Source organism: Amphiprion ocellaris, chromosome 4, assembly GCF_022539595.1.
Source record: "Amphiprion ocellaris isolate individual 3 ecotype Okinawa chromosome 4, ASM2253959v1, whole genome shotgun sequence".
In the NCBI taxonomy this organism is placed as follows: Eukaryota; Metazoa; Chordata; class Actinopteri; family Pomacentridae; genus Amphiprion; species Amphiprion ocellaris.
Window position 1 is genome coordinate 30,391,589 of NC_072769.1, and position 16,672 is coordinate 30,408,260.

The 16,672-nt window shown below is 41.0% G+C and overlaps 1 protein-coding gene across 2 annotated transcripts in view; it reads left to right on the plus strand.

Annotated features, from left to right (window-relative positions):
* Positions 1-200: 200 nt before the first annotated feature.
* grk4 (G protein-coupled receptor kinase 4) overlaps positions 201-16,672 on the plus strand; it is a 52,967-nt gene continuing 36,495 nt past the window's right edge. Inside the window, exons 1-2 of one of the 2 annotated variants that reach the window (XM_023268184.3) lie at positions 201-559; positions 15,502-15,597. In XM_023268184.3, coding sequence (XP_023123952.1) covers positions 508-559; positions 15,502-15,597 — 148 coding nt within the window. In that variant the 5' untranslated portion in view covers positions 201-507. The remainder of the gene's footprint in view (positions 560-15,501; positions 15,598-16,672) is intronic. The other variant, XM_023268183.3, reaches the window with a different exon arrangement.

Genomic DNA, 16,672 nt, shown 5'->3' on the forward strand with positions numbered 1-16,672 from the left:
GCAATAAAATGACATAACCGTCCATAATTTGGGGGGAAATGCAAGCAGGCATCTATGTATGAATGCACTTTGTGTGTGGATGTGTGTGTGGCTGCGCTGGTTGTAAATTGATCCCTCCTACTCTCGCTGGTGAGGAGGGGCGAGGAGGAGAAAGAGGAGGAGGAGGAGGAGGAAGAAGAGGACGAGGAGGAGGAGGAGGGAGGGAGTTGAAGCAGGAAGGAAGGCAGGCGAGAGAGGGAAGGAAGGGAGGGAGGCTGTGAATGCTAACAAGCCCCTTCGTAGCTCTGTAGGTAGGGCTTTTTTTGGTGAAGAAACATCTTGCAATGGAGAGGAACGACGACCACTATTAAAAAACACAGTCCTACTATGCGCCACAGCCGCGTCCGCCCTGTGCGCCCGCAGCAGCAGCAGCAGCAGCAGCAGCGTCGTCGGCACGTTTGAACAGAAAAACCGTCGTTTTCCGCTCAGTGAAATGTATCGCGACTGCCTTGGATTCACATTCTGACAATGGAGATTGAAAATATCGTGGCCAACACGGTTCTCCTGAAGGCGAGGGAAGGTAAGTTGTGCGTAAAGATGACATTAAATTGTGTTATTAAAAAAAAATCACCAACACGGCCACAGACAGCCTGATCCTTTCCCGAGCCTCCTTGGGATTTTTCCTCCCATCTCCCCTGCGCAGTGCTTTGTCTCCAGGCAAACATATTCCGTAGAAATCAGCTGTTTGGACACCGACGACGCACGTATTTAAACCGTGGAAGGAGGAGGAGGAGGAGGGTAGCAGTAGGTTAACGCAAGGCCCAGGGAGGCTGGAGATGGTGGGGAAACAACGCAGGGAGTGTTTGCAGCATCGCCTGCTTAGATGGCAGCGTTGCATTTGCATTCTTTCACACCAGTGGGGTTTTTCTGTGTGTGTGTGTGTTTCCGATTTACGATGACATAGCGGATATTTAATGGTATTGACGGTGTTGGAGAGAAAAAAAATGTAGCTGCGCAGTGGGGCTCTGCGTCTTCTTACCTGTCATCGTAGGTTTGTTTTTAAAGCCTAATTGGGAAGGTAAAGAAGTGAGGTGGTTTTGACGCAGGAGTGTGGCAGCTGCATTGCTGTTTGGATGTTGGATAGTGTTTGGATGCAGGGGGAGGAAGGCCACTGAGCTGCCCAGGCCGGTGATCCCGCAGCAGCAGCAGCAGCAGCAGCAGCAGCAGCTCCAGCTCCTCCTCACCTGGAGGTGGAAAAGAGGCGAGCATCTGTTTTCCAGGAGATGGCAGAGAAGAGAGGCTGCTTTTGCAGCCAGTGAGTGGGCGCAGGGTGGGTGTGCAACACTGTATCAGCAGCCAGAGGAGGGGAGGAGGGGGAAAAAAAGGTGTAATTACTGCTCAACGATTTCCACTTTCTTTCTCTTTCTTCCTCCTGGAACACCAGCAGACGCTTCTCTTGGTGCAAGTTGATCCATTTTTTTGCTCCGGGGGTCGTGACACACGCAGAGGGCCTGTTCCCTCATGCTTATGGTTTACATTATATTCAGAATGCGTCTCAGTTCGAGACTAACACTGCTGTGAAATGGATTATTCACAGCGGCTGAATCCATTTCATAGCAGCCAGCAGTTGCTTCTTATGAGGCATCAGGCTGTCCTTTCTTCCCTTGCCGCTAAATGGAGCTGAATCTACAGGCCCCATACCTGTCCATATACATGTATTATGATTATTATATTTTTAAATTTTCACCAGAGGCTCTCATCTGGAAAAATATGGGTGTATGAAGCACATAGATAGTGGACAAAGCTCACAATGATTTGCTTAATTACAGTATTGCTGAAAGATTTCGGATTCAGGATCACTTTATTTGTCCCAGGGGAGATGAGCATTGATTAACTGGTTAATCATTTGAAAGACAATTGACTGCATCAGTTTATGGAGTCTATGATACCAAGTAGTTGCTCCTTACAGCTTTGCAGTTTGGATTCAGTTGAAGAAAAAATGTTCTATGTACACCCGTATTTCTCTTTACTATACCATTCATCCACTGTGGTAATTATTGCCAGGATTTAGACAGCTAATGACTCCCAGTTGATCCAGTTAAAGTACACACAAGACTAATTAGATTTAAACCATCCTGTCAGCTTCTTCCTTCCTTGCATGGAGATGCTGCACGACGAGTTTAGCCTCTGCAACAGTTTCCCCCTGCTGATGTGTCCTTGGGCAAAATCCCTGCAGCTCCCTGAGCCTTACTTTGGAGGGGAAACTGTTAGTTTTAAGTTATGCACACAAACAGAGGTATTGTTCAGTTTTACAGGTTTAGAAAACTGTTGAGTCTGACTTCTTTTCAGACATCTTTCACACACCTGTGTGCATGTGAAACTGGGTGGCCACAGTGAGACGTGTTTTGACAGGGTGTGCCCAGTCTGCCACATTTGAAATGACACACGTCAAAGGAAGTGGTTAGAGATGACACTTCTCCCCGCCCCCACCTCTGTGAACTTTGTACATACGTTTTGGTATAAAATGAAGAAACAGAAAAGTTCCTCATGCAATATTATTTTAGTGTTTTCCTTTGCCTTCATGTTGCTCAAACTGCAGAAGGTGACAGCTGCATGAGACGACGCCACTCTGACGTATTGCAAAAGCACCAAAAGTTTGGAAATGGTGTTTGTGAGAAGTCAGAGGATAACTTCTGGAGGAGATGTGGCACGCAGTTTTGTGGATTTGACCACTCGGGCCAAGCATCCAAGAGTTATTTTCAGCATGGCAGTATGTTTCCATGTAGTCTCACTCAGTGTAACACCAGGAGTATCTCATCACTGATTGTGTCACACTAAAAATACATATTTGCTGGTATTTTTTTGCTTATATTGGTTGATATTTGTGGAAAATTTGCACAACATTATTCAGTTAAAAGCACTTGAGATCATTTAGAAACACTGTTATCATAGTTTGTCCTGCAGACTCCACTGTTTACAAGACTTTGCAGCACCTGACTTGGCAGAGCACCCGATCATAGCGGAACAGATGGCAGCGCGAAGTGTGTTAAGAAAAATTATGTTTACTCTTCAGCGGTAAAATATCTTGCCCCCCCACCACTACAAATATATTTCAGAGCACTTTATCAACCGAATTGCACAAAAAATCTGTGGTTTATATAGAATTACAAATAAATTTTGAATTAAAATTATTTGTTGCTTTTAGCCAAATAGTACAGTTGCATCTCAATTAGGAAATGATGGAGCAAGCTGGAAATTTTATATTAGACCTGCAAAAGTAACAAGTGCCAATCCTGATCTCAGAAATGTTGCTTTAAATGGTTAAAAACTGAAAAATCTGTGAAAGGCTCCAAGAAAAATGCACCTCTTTGCAATTATTCTCATAGCCAGTTTACATATATTTAACTGTATATTTCTAGAACTACCATTGGGTTTCTTTTTCTTAACAGAGTCTTTGCATTATATGATCTTGTCAGAATCAAGTACAAAATATATGTGAGTCCTAACAATGTGGCACATAACTTTCCTTTGACTCAAGAAGTAAAGCAAAGCCGAGGATCATGGGTGTTGTAGTTTTTGGGAGCTCCATTGTAAGAGTTGGGTTGGCATTATAATGTTGCATCAACTTAATATTGTGTATAATTGAAACTCAAATGTTTCACAGGTTGATTTAAAACTTAATTCTAGTTGAGGTAACTTAGTAATGTTGACATAATAACCATGATAATAATTGACTGCATTTCCCAGAATACCATGTTAAGAGCCAGTAACCTGGATTTTGCCTCTGTTTTGTAAATTGCAGATCTGAGATGCTATTACCAAAATCTGTTGGCTGCACATGTTCGTACGCTTCAAAAACAATGTCAGCAATTAAAATGAAGTGTACTTGGTGTTGTACATTTGGCAAATACAATTCTGCACTGTTCGTTTGTACAGCACTGCCACAAAAGATCAAACATTTTAATTTAAAGTTGGTAAAAATGGCCAAGTATTAAGTGGCATAACCTGGTAAACTGTCATTGTACAGCTGTCAGACTTTGTTCTTAGCATTTAAAGACCCCTTTAGGTGAAAGTGTAGGTTTTTATCCTCTTAGTGTGCCCATGTAGTGTTTTTTTAATATGCTAGAAGATGATAGTCAATGTTACGGCTGAGCATTTCCACTTTGAAACTGTGGTGTACCGTTGACAATCTCGAGAATGTCCAGCTAGCGTGGTTTCATATGTAATAAATCTAAGGAACTAATCCTTCAGCTTGCAGAATGGAACGTTTCATATCATTGTTCTTCTTCAGAATTGGTTTCTGATTGGAACACGTATGACTAAATCACTTGTCTTCATTGTGTTGCGAGTAGTTTTAAAGCTGTAGGTTGGCTGGTGTGCTCGAACTGCAGCAAATAGCAGAATGTAGTGATGTATCTTTGAAGGCAGGAAGGGATTATTTTTATGGAAAAAACATACTCACAGAGATGAGGTTTTAGAGGTTAAATTGACGACCGGAGAAGGACTTTTCGATTCAAGCTTTGGAAGAGAAATATGTTGCTGCTGACAAGCAATCAAACTGTTCAAAGAGCAGGAAGAAATAGGATTAAGTCATGCAGTGGAGTGTTGCTACTCTTTAATACAGACTTGTTTTCACTTGGGACGTGAACATATGTTCACCAGGCATTACAGTTGTATGCTTTAATTTTCAAATGTGAAGAGTGACTGAACAGAAGAGGGATTTTGATCAAATAGAATCTGTAGATCTTTATCTGCATCATTCCTCCTGTCTTTCATAAGAAGAAAGGAATGGGGACAGTTCAGTGCATTTCTGTTCATTCCTTTAACACACAAGTTTTGATATTAAAAATTTTTTGTAAAAGAACAATACAGGAAGTGGATCCACCTCTGTTGCTGGTGTTGCTAAGATCTATGTGCTCCCTCTCCAACACCCTTCTAAATTGTAGGCTAGCAGGTCCTTTCAGAGCACTTGTGAGGGTTTTTCTGTGACGTTAGCCAGCGTGGCTTTATTAGTTTTGTGGTCATAGCTGGGCTTAACACTTGTTGTCATCACTCTGGGGTGTTTCCTCCAGCTGAGGCTTGTAAAACACATTGCTTTGTGACTGTCCCTTGATGTGGGACTTATTTTACAGTTATTACACCCACAAATTGGCTGTGTGGAGAGCGGGACACAGTGTGCTGCGCAGTCGGCTTTTCTACACGGCATTTCTACACCACATTCGCAGCGACGCTTAACTGGGAAGCTACTGGGATGTTCATTAGCATGAATTTCTTGGCAAGCTGAGTAAGCATGAAGAGGCATTTTTTGAAGCGCATCTTGAACATCACAAGGATGTTGTACCAGCTGCCTTATTTAACATTAAATGAATGTTCTTCTAATGGGAATCCAGCTGCCAACCTGCTATTTAATCGTGTATATATATTTATAAGCAAGTGTATTGAATGTCAAAGGTCCTTCGTGCTTTATCAGTTTACCTTTTTGAAAACATTCCGTGTTTCACTTTTACATACACTACCAGTCAAAAGTTTGGAAACACCTTCTCATTTAATGGTTTGTCTTTACTTTCATGACTATCTATATTGTAGATTTTTACTGAAGGCATCAAAACTATGAATGAACACATATGGAATTATGTAGGAAACAAAAAAGTGTGAAATAAGTCAAAACGTTTTATATTTTAGATTCTTCAAAATAGTCATCCTTTGCTTTGATTTCTGCTTTGCACACTCTTGGCATTCTCTCAATGAGCTTGATGAGGTAGTCACCTGAAGGGATTTTCCAGCATCCTTGAAAGAGTCCCAGAGATGCTGAGCACTTGTTGGCCCTTTTGCCTTCAGGCTGTGGTCCATCTCATCCCAAACCATCTGGACTGGGTTTAGGTCAGGTGACTGTGGAGGACAGGACATCTGAAGCAGCACTCCATCACTTTCCTTCTTGGTCAGATAGCCCTTACACAACCTGGAGGAGTGTTTGGGATCATTGTCCTGTTGAAAAATAATTGATGGTCCAACTAATTGCAAACTGGATGGGATGGCATGTTGCTGCAGGATGCTGTGGTAGCCATGCTGGTTCAGTGTGTCTTCAATTTTGAATAAATCCCGAACAGTGTCACCAGCAAAGCACCCCCACACCATCACACCTCCTCCTCCATGCTTCACAGTGGGAACCATGCATGTAGAGACCATCCGTTCACCTTTTCTGTGTAGCACAAAGACATGGCAGGTGGAACCAGTGATCTAAAATTTGGACTCATCAGACCAAAGCACAGATTTCTGCCGGTCTAATGTCCACTCCTTGTGCTTCTTGGCCCAAACAAATCTCTTCTGCTTGTTGCTTTTTCTTAGTAGTGGTTTGTTAGCAGCTATTTCACTGTCAAGGCCTGATTAGCGCAGTCTCCTCTGAACAGTTGATGTAGAGATGTGTCTGCTACTAGAACTCTGTGTGGCATTTATCTGGGCTCTAATCTGAGGTGCTGTTCATTTGCGGTTTCTGAGGCTGGTGACTCAGATGAACTTATCCTCAGCAGCAGAGGTGACTCTTGGTCTTCCTTTCCTGGGCAGTCATCATGTGAGCCAGTTTCGTTGTAGCGCTTGATGGTTTTTGCAACTGCACTTGGGGATACATTCAAAGTTTTAGTAATTTTCCGGACTGTCATTTCTCTTTACTTAGCTAATTGGTTCTTGCCCTAAAATGGATTCTAACAGTTGTCAAATAGTGCTGTCAACTGTGTACCAACCTGACTTGTGCGCAACACCATTGATGATCCTGCACCCATTAAGAAGGCAAGAATTTCCACAAATGAACCTTGACATGGGACACCTGTGAAGTGAAAACCATTTCAGGTGATTACCTCATGAAGCTCATGGAGAGAATGCCAAGAGTGTGTAAAGCAGTAATCAAAGGGTGGCTACTTTGAAGAATCTAAAATTTTTAACGTCTTGACTTATTTCACACTTTTTTGTCCACTACACAATTTCATATGTGTTCATTCATAGTTTTGATGCCTTCAGTGAGAATCTACAATGTAAATAGTCATGAAAATAAAATTTAAAAAAAATTAAATGAGAAGGTGTGTCCAAACTTTTGATTGGTAGTGTATGCTGTTTTTGGATTCATGTCACTGCTGTGTTGTGTGTAGTGCCTCTACAGCAGTATAATGCAACATTGACAATCATGCAACATACATGGTGTTACTGCTGCAGTATTGTGTATGTTGCATTTTACTGCTGTAGGCGTTCAAGGTTGAGTGTCATTATAGTTTTGTAGTGCAAATCTCTAAAAGATCAGGCAATTTACTCATAGCTTTGTGGCAATGCATTTTACAGCTAATCCCAGAGGGATTTGTTGTAGATTATGCATGTAAATATGTAGGATGATGTTCTCAACCCGTTAAAAAACACCCGAGTTATCAGAAAAATCTAAATCACCAGATTTGAATATACAGAGATTACTGGAAGGGGTTTTTATAAAGGTGTATCAGTATATATAAGACATTGTAAGGCAGGAAAGGATTATTTTAATGGTTAAAAATGTCCGCATTTGACAGAAATTAGTTTTTAGGGGTTAAGCTGAGTAAGCATGAAGAATCTCTTCTTGAAGCACATTGTGAACATCATAAAGATGTTCAGTTTCCTTTATTCATGGTTAAATCTTTGTTCTTTCTATGAAAACCCAGCTGACCACCTGCAATTTAACAGTGTGTATATATGTCCAAGTTTATAAGAAAGTGTGTTGAATGTCAGAGGCCAGGCTTTATCAGTTTGCCTTTTTTGGAAACATTCGGTGTTTTACTATTATATGTGATGTTTTTGGATTCATGTCACTGCTGCATTATTATGTATTACATTTTCCAGCTAGTCCAAGATGATTTTGTTGTAGTTTATACATGTCAAAAATAGGTGAATGTTCTCAACCCTTATAAATACACTTAAGTATATCAGAAAAATTAAAAATCATCAGATTTAGAGATACAGACAGATGTATCTTAGCTATTTTAAGGCAGGAATGGACTATTTTCATGGGAAAAACTTGACACGAGTTTTCAGGGGTTAAGCTGAGTAAGCATGAAGAGGCACTTTTTAAGGGCAAGTCGTGAACATCAAAAGGATGTTGTACAATGACAATCCAGCTGCCAACCTGCTGTTTAACACTGTATATACATTAAGTTTTTAAAAGAGTTACTACGCATTGAATGTGAAAGGTCGTTCACGCTTTTATCAGTTTGCCTTTTTGAAAACAGTCGTAGAGTCAAAATTTTGGCATCTGCCCGTGGCAAATTAAATGCCGGTCCTGCCTTCAAACATGCCTCGCTGTGTGGTCTTATCGGAGATAATCTTCAAGGTGTATAATGTGCTGTGTGTTCCACGCTCAAGGGCTCAGCACCGGAGAGGCTGCTCCTGTGTGTTACTTTCAGCTCGGCCCTGAAATTAACCGGTTAAGGCCCCTCTTCATCTGAGAGATAACTTACACATGATTAACCTTTCGCTCTGTCGCGTTGCACACATGAAGCCAGTCGGTCGGTGTCTTGCTCAAGTTCAGTCTCACTATGTTCATTTCGCCGTCCCCACCCCCCATCCTCCCCGAGACACTGCGATAACGGGTCAGTTTTCAAGCACGACTTTTAATGGAATATCCCGAGCACAGAGAGATGAGAGCAGGGAGCAGAGGAAGGAAAGGTCTTGCAAAACACCACGGAGCGTATGTTTACGTGTGTCTGTGCTCGTGAAAAACTGTACGTCCTAGCTCGTGTGAGTTGCTGTCACGTCCTGGAATTTACTCTGATGTTGTAATCTTGTTCGCAGTTTTGCACGTGACCCAGCACCATATGGACAGAGAGAGGAGAGAGAGAGAGGAAAGTCTGGCTATAAAAAATTAATGAAGGCATAACGAGAAGAAAACTGTTTATACGGGGAGGGCAGAGTCGGAGCATGTGAGAGATGTGAGGATTAGAGAGGGAGCAGAGCTGCCTGATATTCACGTTTCCTCTCTCTCAGCTGATGTGTGTCTTTCAGTGCGAGTATACAGACGGATTACCTTACGCAAACACCGGGCCTCGGCTTTGAATAGGCAACACAGATACTCACAGCTAATGTTTTCCTTATCAGGGGCTGCGCCAGCCAATCACACGCTGTACACTGGGAAAAGCAACAGGCTATTCATTTATCATGGCCAGGCTCCATTGTGCCAATGTGCGTGTGCATGCTCGTATTACAATGGGCCTAAACTACGTGTGACCCTCACGCATTTCCTACCATTTAAGTTTTTGGGAGAGTACCACAGTCGAACGTTCACCTCTCTGCAGGGCGGAGGTCAAATCAGAAGAGATGTGGGCTGGCACCAAATATTCAGGGTATGATTACCTCTGCCAGAAATATCCTGGTAATAATAATAATAATACATTTTGTTTGTAATGCACTTTTCGTTTGGGGAAAATCTCAAAGTGCTACACTGAAGATATAAAACGGATAAAAACAAAACAATCATGTAATAAAAACAAAACAATCAGATAAAATACCAATAAAAAATAAAATGGAAATTTCAGGGTCGCGTTTAATTAAAAGCTTTGTTACAAAGAAAGGTAAATATTGCTATCAGCGTTGTGAAACATCAGAAGATTGTTGTTTGTGGGTAAATGTAGTGGAGCTATGCTGTTAGAAGAATGTTAAAGCTGCACACTGACCCCGATCTATGACCTCCATGAAGCGTCTTCTGCCAAAGAATCAAACCTTCCTTAGAAGTCACTCTGAGTGCAGCCTAACGTGCCCGAAGCGTATTGCGTGAAAATCAAAATACTGGCTGCTCTCCGTGGTCTGTTACCGTCACAGACGAGCTGGGTTTTCTGGCCTCATGGTGGTTATACCGGGTGTCAGCGTGTGACATGTGTTCATCAGATGGGCAAGCGGCTTCTCCCATATGGCCGTTCAAAATAAAGCCGGGTTGTGAAGAGACGCAATGCTGCACTGCTTAGTGTTCACGGTAACATTGGAAGAAGCTGGGAATCACAGCAGAAGTGGCTGGTGATGCTGTTTTCACCTCCCAAGTGTTTTACTAGCACTGCTTCTTTAAATGTCACAGAATGACAATTCATTCCTTTTGTTATAAGTGCAAATAAGCATTTTGTACATTCACGTAACACCTGTTCTTAATTTCTTTCATTAAAAAATTGTTATTTTTTCATTGGAACATAATATATTTTTTCTAGATTTATTATCATTAATTTTTGCTATTTTTGCCAATTTCACAGACAGACAATTTTTTCCCCTGAATATAGATACAAATAAGCATTTTGTATATTAACAGTAACAGTTGTTTTCTCAGTAGATATAGCCAATTTTGTAATTTCATTAAAATAAATAGTACTTTAGGTCTTTGCCTACCAATTATTTCCATTAGCAAATATTCAATTGTATTTTCTAGACTCATCTATTAATAAATCACAGAATGTTAGAAAATTATGGAACATTTAAATATAATTTATTTCTAGAAAAAAATGTAATAGAGATACTGATGTTGATATTTAAAAGTTAAAAAATTCCACAAAGACATGTGGGCCAGTATATATTTTTTTCCTGTGGTGGAAAAAAAAAATTCTGATCCTTTACTTAAGTGGAAGTATTTATAACACACTGTAAAAACAGTACAAATAAAAGTCCTGCATACAAACCCCTAGTTATGTCTTAGTATATACATGCAGTAAAATAGCTGCTGTCAAAAATGTAATATATTACTGCTATATTAGTGTGCATGTTTCATGTTCTGCTGTGGATGTTGTTTATTGGATGGGATGGTTATGAAAAAGAAAAATGACTAAAACTGTCAGACAAATGGACTGAAGTGGAGTAAAAAGTGCAATGTTGGTCTTTGAGATGCCGTGAAGTTCCACTAAAATGGAAAAAACTACAAGTACAAGGACCTTGAATTTGCACTTCAGTGCAGTACCTGAGTAAATGTACTAGTTACATTCCACCACTGATTATTTTTTCACACCAAGGTATGTACCATGTATCGTACTGTATCCCTGAATAATGCAATCTGTGTTGTGATGTCTTTTTTCAGGAAGATTTTGTAGTTTAAAATACACAGTGAGACTGTTTCTTAGTAACCTCCAACATATCTTTAGCATTTCTCTGCTGGTATTTTTTTTTTTTTTAGAAATTATCTACAGATACGTGTACTGATATTGACATACTTTGATTAACTACTACTGGCTTAGATATTTTGTTTGGTTGATTGTCCAGGTTTAGTCTCAATTCTAAAGTGTGAAAGTACTTTAAATTTTGTTTAGGGAAATCCATGATGGATTGTGTTTACATGCACACCGGTATCCTGGTTATGAGGCTTATCCTGGTTTTGATCATGTTTGGGATCTGATGTTTACATGGAGCAGAGAGTTCTGGCTATTCATATCTTTGTGATAAATGCTAGTATCCAGGCTACTGCATGCTGTTTGCATCCTGCGTTGTTTCCAACACAAACTGATGATCTAACTGACTTTTCTGTGACTGTGAGCTTGACTTTAAATCAGTCTGACTGCATAGAATAAGGGAGCGGCAGATCAAGACGGGCAGGATTGTGTTTTCATGAATGAGTTTAGCAACCCAGAGTGGGGAAAAAAGTTTAGCGAAACCTTTCATCGGCTGTGTGAAATAGTTACACATTCAAAAGACCAGAGGAAACAATGATATGAGCACCAGTTTAGATCCAAATGACTGAAGCAGTGCCTGTGCAGGTAGTCGACTGCAGTCAGAAACCAGTATTGGATCTATGCATGCATGAGTTTTCCAGCTTCCTTAAGAGTATTCCAGGAAGTATAATCTGGTTTATCAAAGATTTAGGCCGGTTTCTGAACTCAAGATACGTTTACATCCAACAAACACAAAAATCATAACCAGGAAGTCCATGTAAACACACCCACTAGGGGTTCTCCTCTACAGCCTACTTTATTTTTCCACTTCAACTTTTTTGGTTGTGAAATAAATCGTGAACTCCATTTAAACTGGCATTAATAAAACATAAATTAGACTTTGTGAAAGCTGCAGGATGTGGTGTGTGTGGAGGATTCGTTCTGAGATGATACCGCTACAGGCCACTGTTTGACCCACGAGTCTGGTTCCTTCTCCCACTTGAGATAAAAGAGCGAGCAAAGCAAGAAGAGCATATTTGGGATGGTGTTTGTACTGCATAGGGCCTGCATGTGCACTACGAGCAAAACTGCCACTGATCAGAGGGTTGGAGACAAAGCAGAGACAGAAGAGACTGAGCAAATGTACATTCATTAATGGAGTCATAACTCTCTGCAGACAGTCGGAGACATACAAACGAGAGCTTCATGAAATGTTCTGCTCTTGGGTATTTCAAGTGCGTTAAACCAGTCAGACCTGAAAATGGAGCCATCTCCGAAATACACTTCAAGTCTATTGTAAAGAGGTAAACATGATGGAAAGTGGTTGTCTTGTGATGTTTTAAAACATTGTTGCATTATGAAAGAGGTGAATTCTCCATCAATGTCCTCTTTAAGAAAAGACAGACCGTTAGCTTTTATCAGGCAAGATGTGGTTACATAAACTGCTACACTGGGGCATCTATTCATCTGTGGCCAAAGCAGGTTTTGTTGTGTCCTTTTTTGTGGCGTTTTGCTTTTGTTGGATAGTTGACAGTAGCGAGTGACAGGAAACATGAGGGGAAATGGAGATCTCAGGCAATTCTAGCCAATTTAACTCAAACCTGAGACGCTAGTGACATGTTGATCATGTTACTTGTGTGCATCAACGATGACGCCGCTGCCATCTGTTTTTTTTTTTTTTTTTTAAGGAAAGGAATGCGCATCCTCATAGTTGAGTGTTATGTCTCTGTGTTTTCACATCGATCTTCCCTTGGCACGTTCCAACTTTTGAATCCTGTCACACATGCGCCGGCCCGTCCCAAGATCTTGCGTGATGATCTCAGCTGCTGGCTGCAGCTTGGCTATGAATGAGCGAAGCTGCTCTGAAGTCGGTGTTTATGGAGGGCCCCGTTCTCTCAGAGGGGAGAACCAAAGTTAAATAAATACTCGCTCCATCCTGTCTGCATTAAGGGCCTGCACACATGGCTTTGACGTCAGAGTGACATTAAACAGGGTGGGGTGGCCCAGCCGGCTCTGACAGGCACTTGCGCACACACACGCTCCTCCATAGCTTGCCTTTTAAAATCTCCCCTTTCTTTCTGGTATCTCTGTCTAGATTGTTGTTTTCCTCAATTCTGCTGCGTCTTGCATTGTCTTTGCTCCTATATGACCTCAAGTTTAGGTCATTTGTGCAGTATATTTGTAAAATGTTGTCACTTCCAGCCTTTATCAGCACTGCGTGCCCAAATTTCCTTCTTTAGTATACGCCGCTGACATGAAAGAAATTAATCTCAGCCAGTTTGTTTCTTGTTGCAGAGCAAGTTTTACCGTGTTCCTCAATCATCCCGTGTTTTTGGCTCTAGTGTTTCCACAGATTTCTTCAGCCAGATGCAACTGGCCATCTTCACACACATGGGAGGCTTTCCCACCCTCCTCCTTCAGTGCGTTTGCGTCTTTTTCTGCAACAAGAGTACATCTTCGTGTGTGTGCTCTCACTTGTATACATCTGTTTTGTGTTTGTGTCTGTGTGTATGCCCCGCAGTCCCACAACAGGTTTTTCAGCATACCTGTCCTCACCAACATGAGACCAGTGGCATCTGAGAAACTACATCAACACATTCGTATCGCTCATTTGTAGCTGTTCATGTAGTGACACAGTCAAAAATGTGTCCTTTGTTTTGGCAGTTGGTTGTTGGTTTCAGCTTGAATGCACAATCAAATGGGAAAAGTCATTTACTGCAGAAGACGAGGTGACAGGAGCGTGCTTTTGTAGCGACAGGAGCGTGCACACTGCTCATACAGTTTGCCTGTGCGTGTTGCTGAGGCGTTATTTTGCAGGTGTGTGACCCCCGTGTGTGTTTGTGTTGAAGCTGTCACATGTCGCTGCCGGACCAGCTGGTGTCTCATGAACTTTGGGGCAGAGGATTTCCCTCCATGATGTCGTCAAACTGTCAGTCTGCGCCGTTTGCTCGAGCTGGAGCTAGTTTTATCAAGTCGTAAGTTAGTTGAGGGTTTAAATCAGCTGACTCAGAAACCGTGTTTTTAAGGGTATAATTCAAACCCCCAAATTATTATTGCGCATTTTTTAGGGTTTGGAATCTCAGCGCTTTTTTGTACTGATAGAATTTTTTCTATATTATGCTTCAAATTTAGCTTCATTAACACGAATATGCATTATATATTATAGCCAAAGCAAGACTGCGTATCTTTGGATATAATAAACTCTCATCAAGAAGATATTCTGAGATTGTGCAGTTTCAGGCATGCTGACAGGTTCTTATTATAATTTTGCCAATTTTAGGCTGCGTGTAATTGACATTTTTCTATGGCTATTTTTGTATTTGGTAGTTTTGGCGTAGCATAAGATAAGGGAATTTAATGAAGATGTCAGATAGGAAGAAGATCATGTCGCCATTTGCTGAGTTTCCATTTAAGATTTTTGTGAATTTTAACAGAACTTAAGAAAAACAGATATAATGCCCAAATATAATTCTATTTTTTGTGTGTTTCCATCTGCTACAGTGAACATTAGGAGTTGTTTTATCACGATTAACAGTAGGGGACACTAATTCTTCATTCAGGTGCTGCTGTTGCCAGTGCAGAAAAAAAGGCCATAATGTGATGATTAATTAATACAGATACCTCAAATGCAGGACAACAATCCATGACTGTATTAATGTGATAAAGAGCACATTGGACAATGGAAATTCTGGACAGCTAATAATACAGCTGGTTGGTAATTCTGGTAACAGTAGAAATCTAAGTGACCTTTAAGTCACGTGATTTCTGTGTGTCAGTCTTATTTGCTAAGCCTGTCGCACTTACCTTTTATTGACACACCAGGCTTTCCACCTCTCCCATGTAAAAATGTTTTGGGATTTTTTTTTTTTTTTAACTGACACCTATCATCTAAGCGTAACATCTAGTCATGCATTGTATATTATGTCTATAAACTACATTCAGCAAATTTTGGATTTAGGTTAACTTGTAAGAAAATGGAGAAAATAGAGAATTTTGTGGTGTTTTCATTGTATTGGATGATCACAGTGTGTGTTTGTGTAGAAGATAATATGTTGTAGTTTGGTTAGACTGAGCTCCACTGTGTGTGTACGTTCTGAGATCTTTGAGGCCGTCGACATTCTTCACCACATGCTCTGTCATGATGCATAGAGGCGACTGCTGAGACGGACCAGCTGTCCATGCCTCTGGTGACAGCAAGGTCAACGTGCTCCAACACACACACACACACACGCACACACACGCACGCACGCACGCACGCACGCACACACACACACACACTCCTCTTATTATTCTCGCGTTGAAAATGCCACTGAGTGGAAGCTGTTAGAGACTCAGAGTGCGATGTTGAAACGGTGACTTGATTGATGGGCTGATAGGAGTCTCTGCTCGTGTCTCTCAGGTGGAGGAGGGAAGAGGAACGGCCGCAGCAAGAAATGGAAGGAGATGCTAAAACTCCCACACATCAGCCAGTGTGAGGAGCTACGCCGCACTATTGGTAAGAAATGTGGAGTGTGTATGTGTGTGCTTGTGTGTGATTGTGGGTGTGAGGCAAAAAGATAATTTGCCATGCTGTGTCGTTGGGGTGGGTCCGACTGTGTGAGGAAGTTCAGATTGGACTTCCTTCCTGTTTCTACCCGTCTCCACCCGCAGTTACAGGCAACAGACCGGAAACTGTGTGTGTGTGTGTGTGTGTGTGTATGTGTGTGTGTGTGTGTCTGAGACAGGGAATCCGTTTGTACAGTTGTTTCTTAATCTCTTTTAACTACCGTTCGACCAGTATGCTCTTTTCAGGGTAGATACAGATACCCATTACTGGTAACCAAGAAAGACACATGATCAATATTAGGAATCAATACACATTAAACAGTCAGTCCTTTACAAATCAAGAGTTTTTTTTAGAGCAATTTCTGCTTGACCATTTCTGATTTGCCCAAAATCTTTCTAGCATAAAATATGGATGTTTATAAAGATATTAGTGGAAATTTAGCTTCATATATTAAATGCTTTTTTGAATTGTCTGTCGACCCGCTTTCAGCACACAATATTGGACAACTACATCAAGTGACCTCTGATTATGTGGGAGTTGAAACACGAAAACAAAGGTTTGAAGGCGTCATGAACAATTCAGTCTTTGAGTACACATTGGCAAAAAAATAAATAACACAGTTGTCAGCAAATGATGTGTTACGAAGCATGTGTAGCTTCATGTCTCAGTAATACAACACAAATCATATAGTGTACTTTTTAATGAGAATGTCATAAAATGAAAAAAACGTTGGGTCGAAATTGTTTTTGTTTTTTTTTAAATATTATCTTGAAAATATCTTGTTAGATCCATCTACAGTTTTCGTTCTGTCTGCTCTTCGTCTCTGATTTCTCCTTTTACTGTTTTACCACCTTTATTGTTCACAAAGGCCCAAATCTTATGTTTTCCAGATACGGCTTAGACTAATCTGTGGCTGCCTCCTAACTTAGCTACTGGCCATAATGTCCTGATTTGTGGTTGTGCTTCTTATTTAGTTTTTGCAGGCTGTATCTCTACTAGAGAGATGCATCTGTCAGTTACAGCA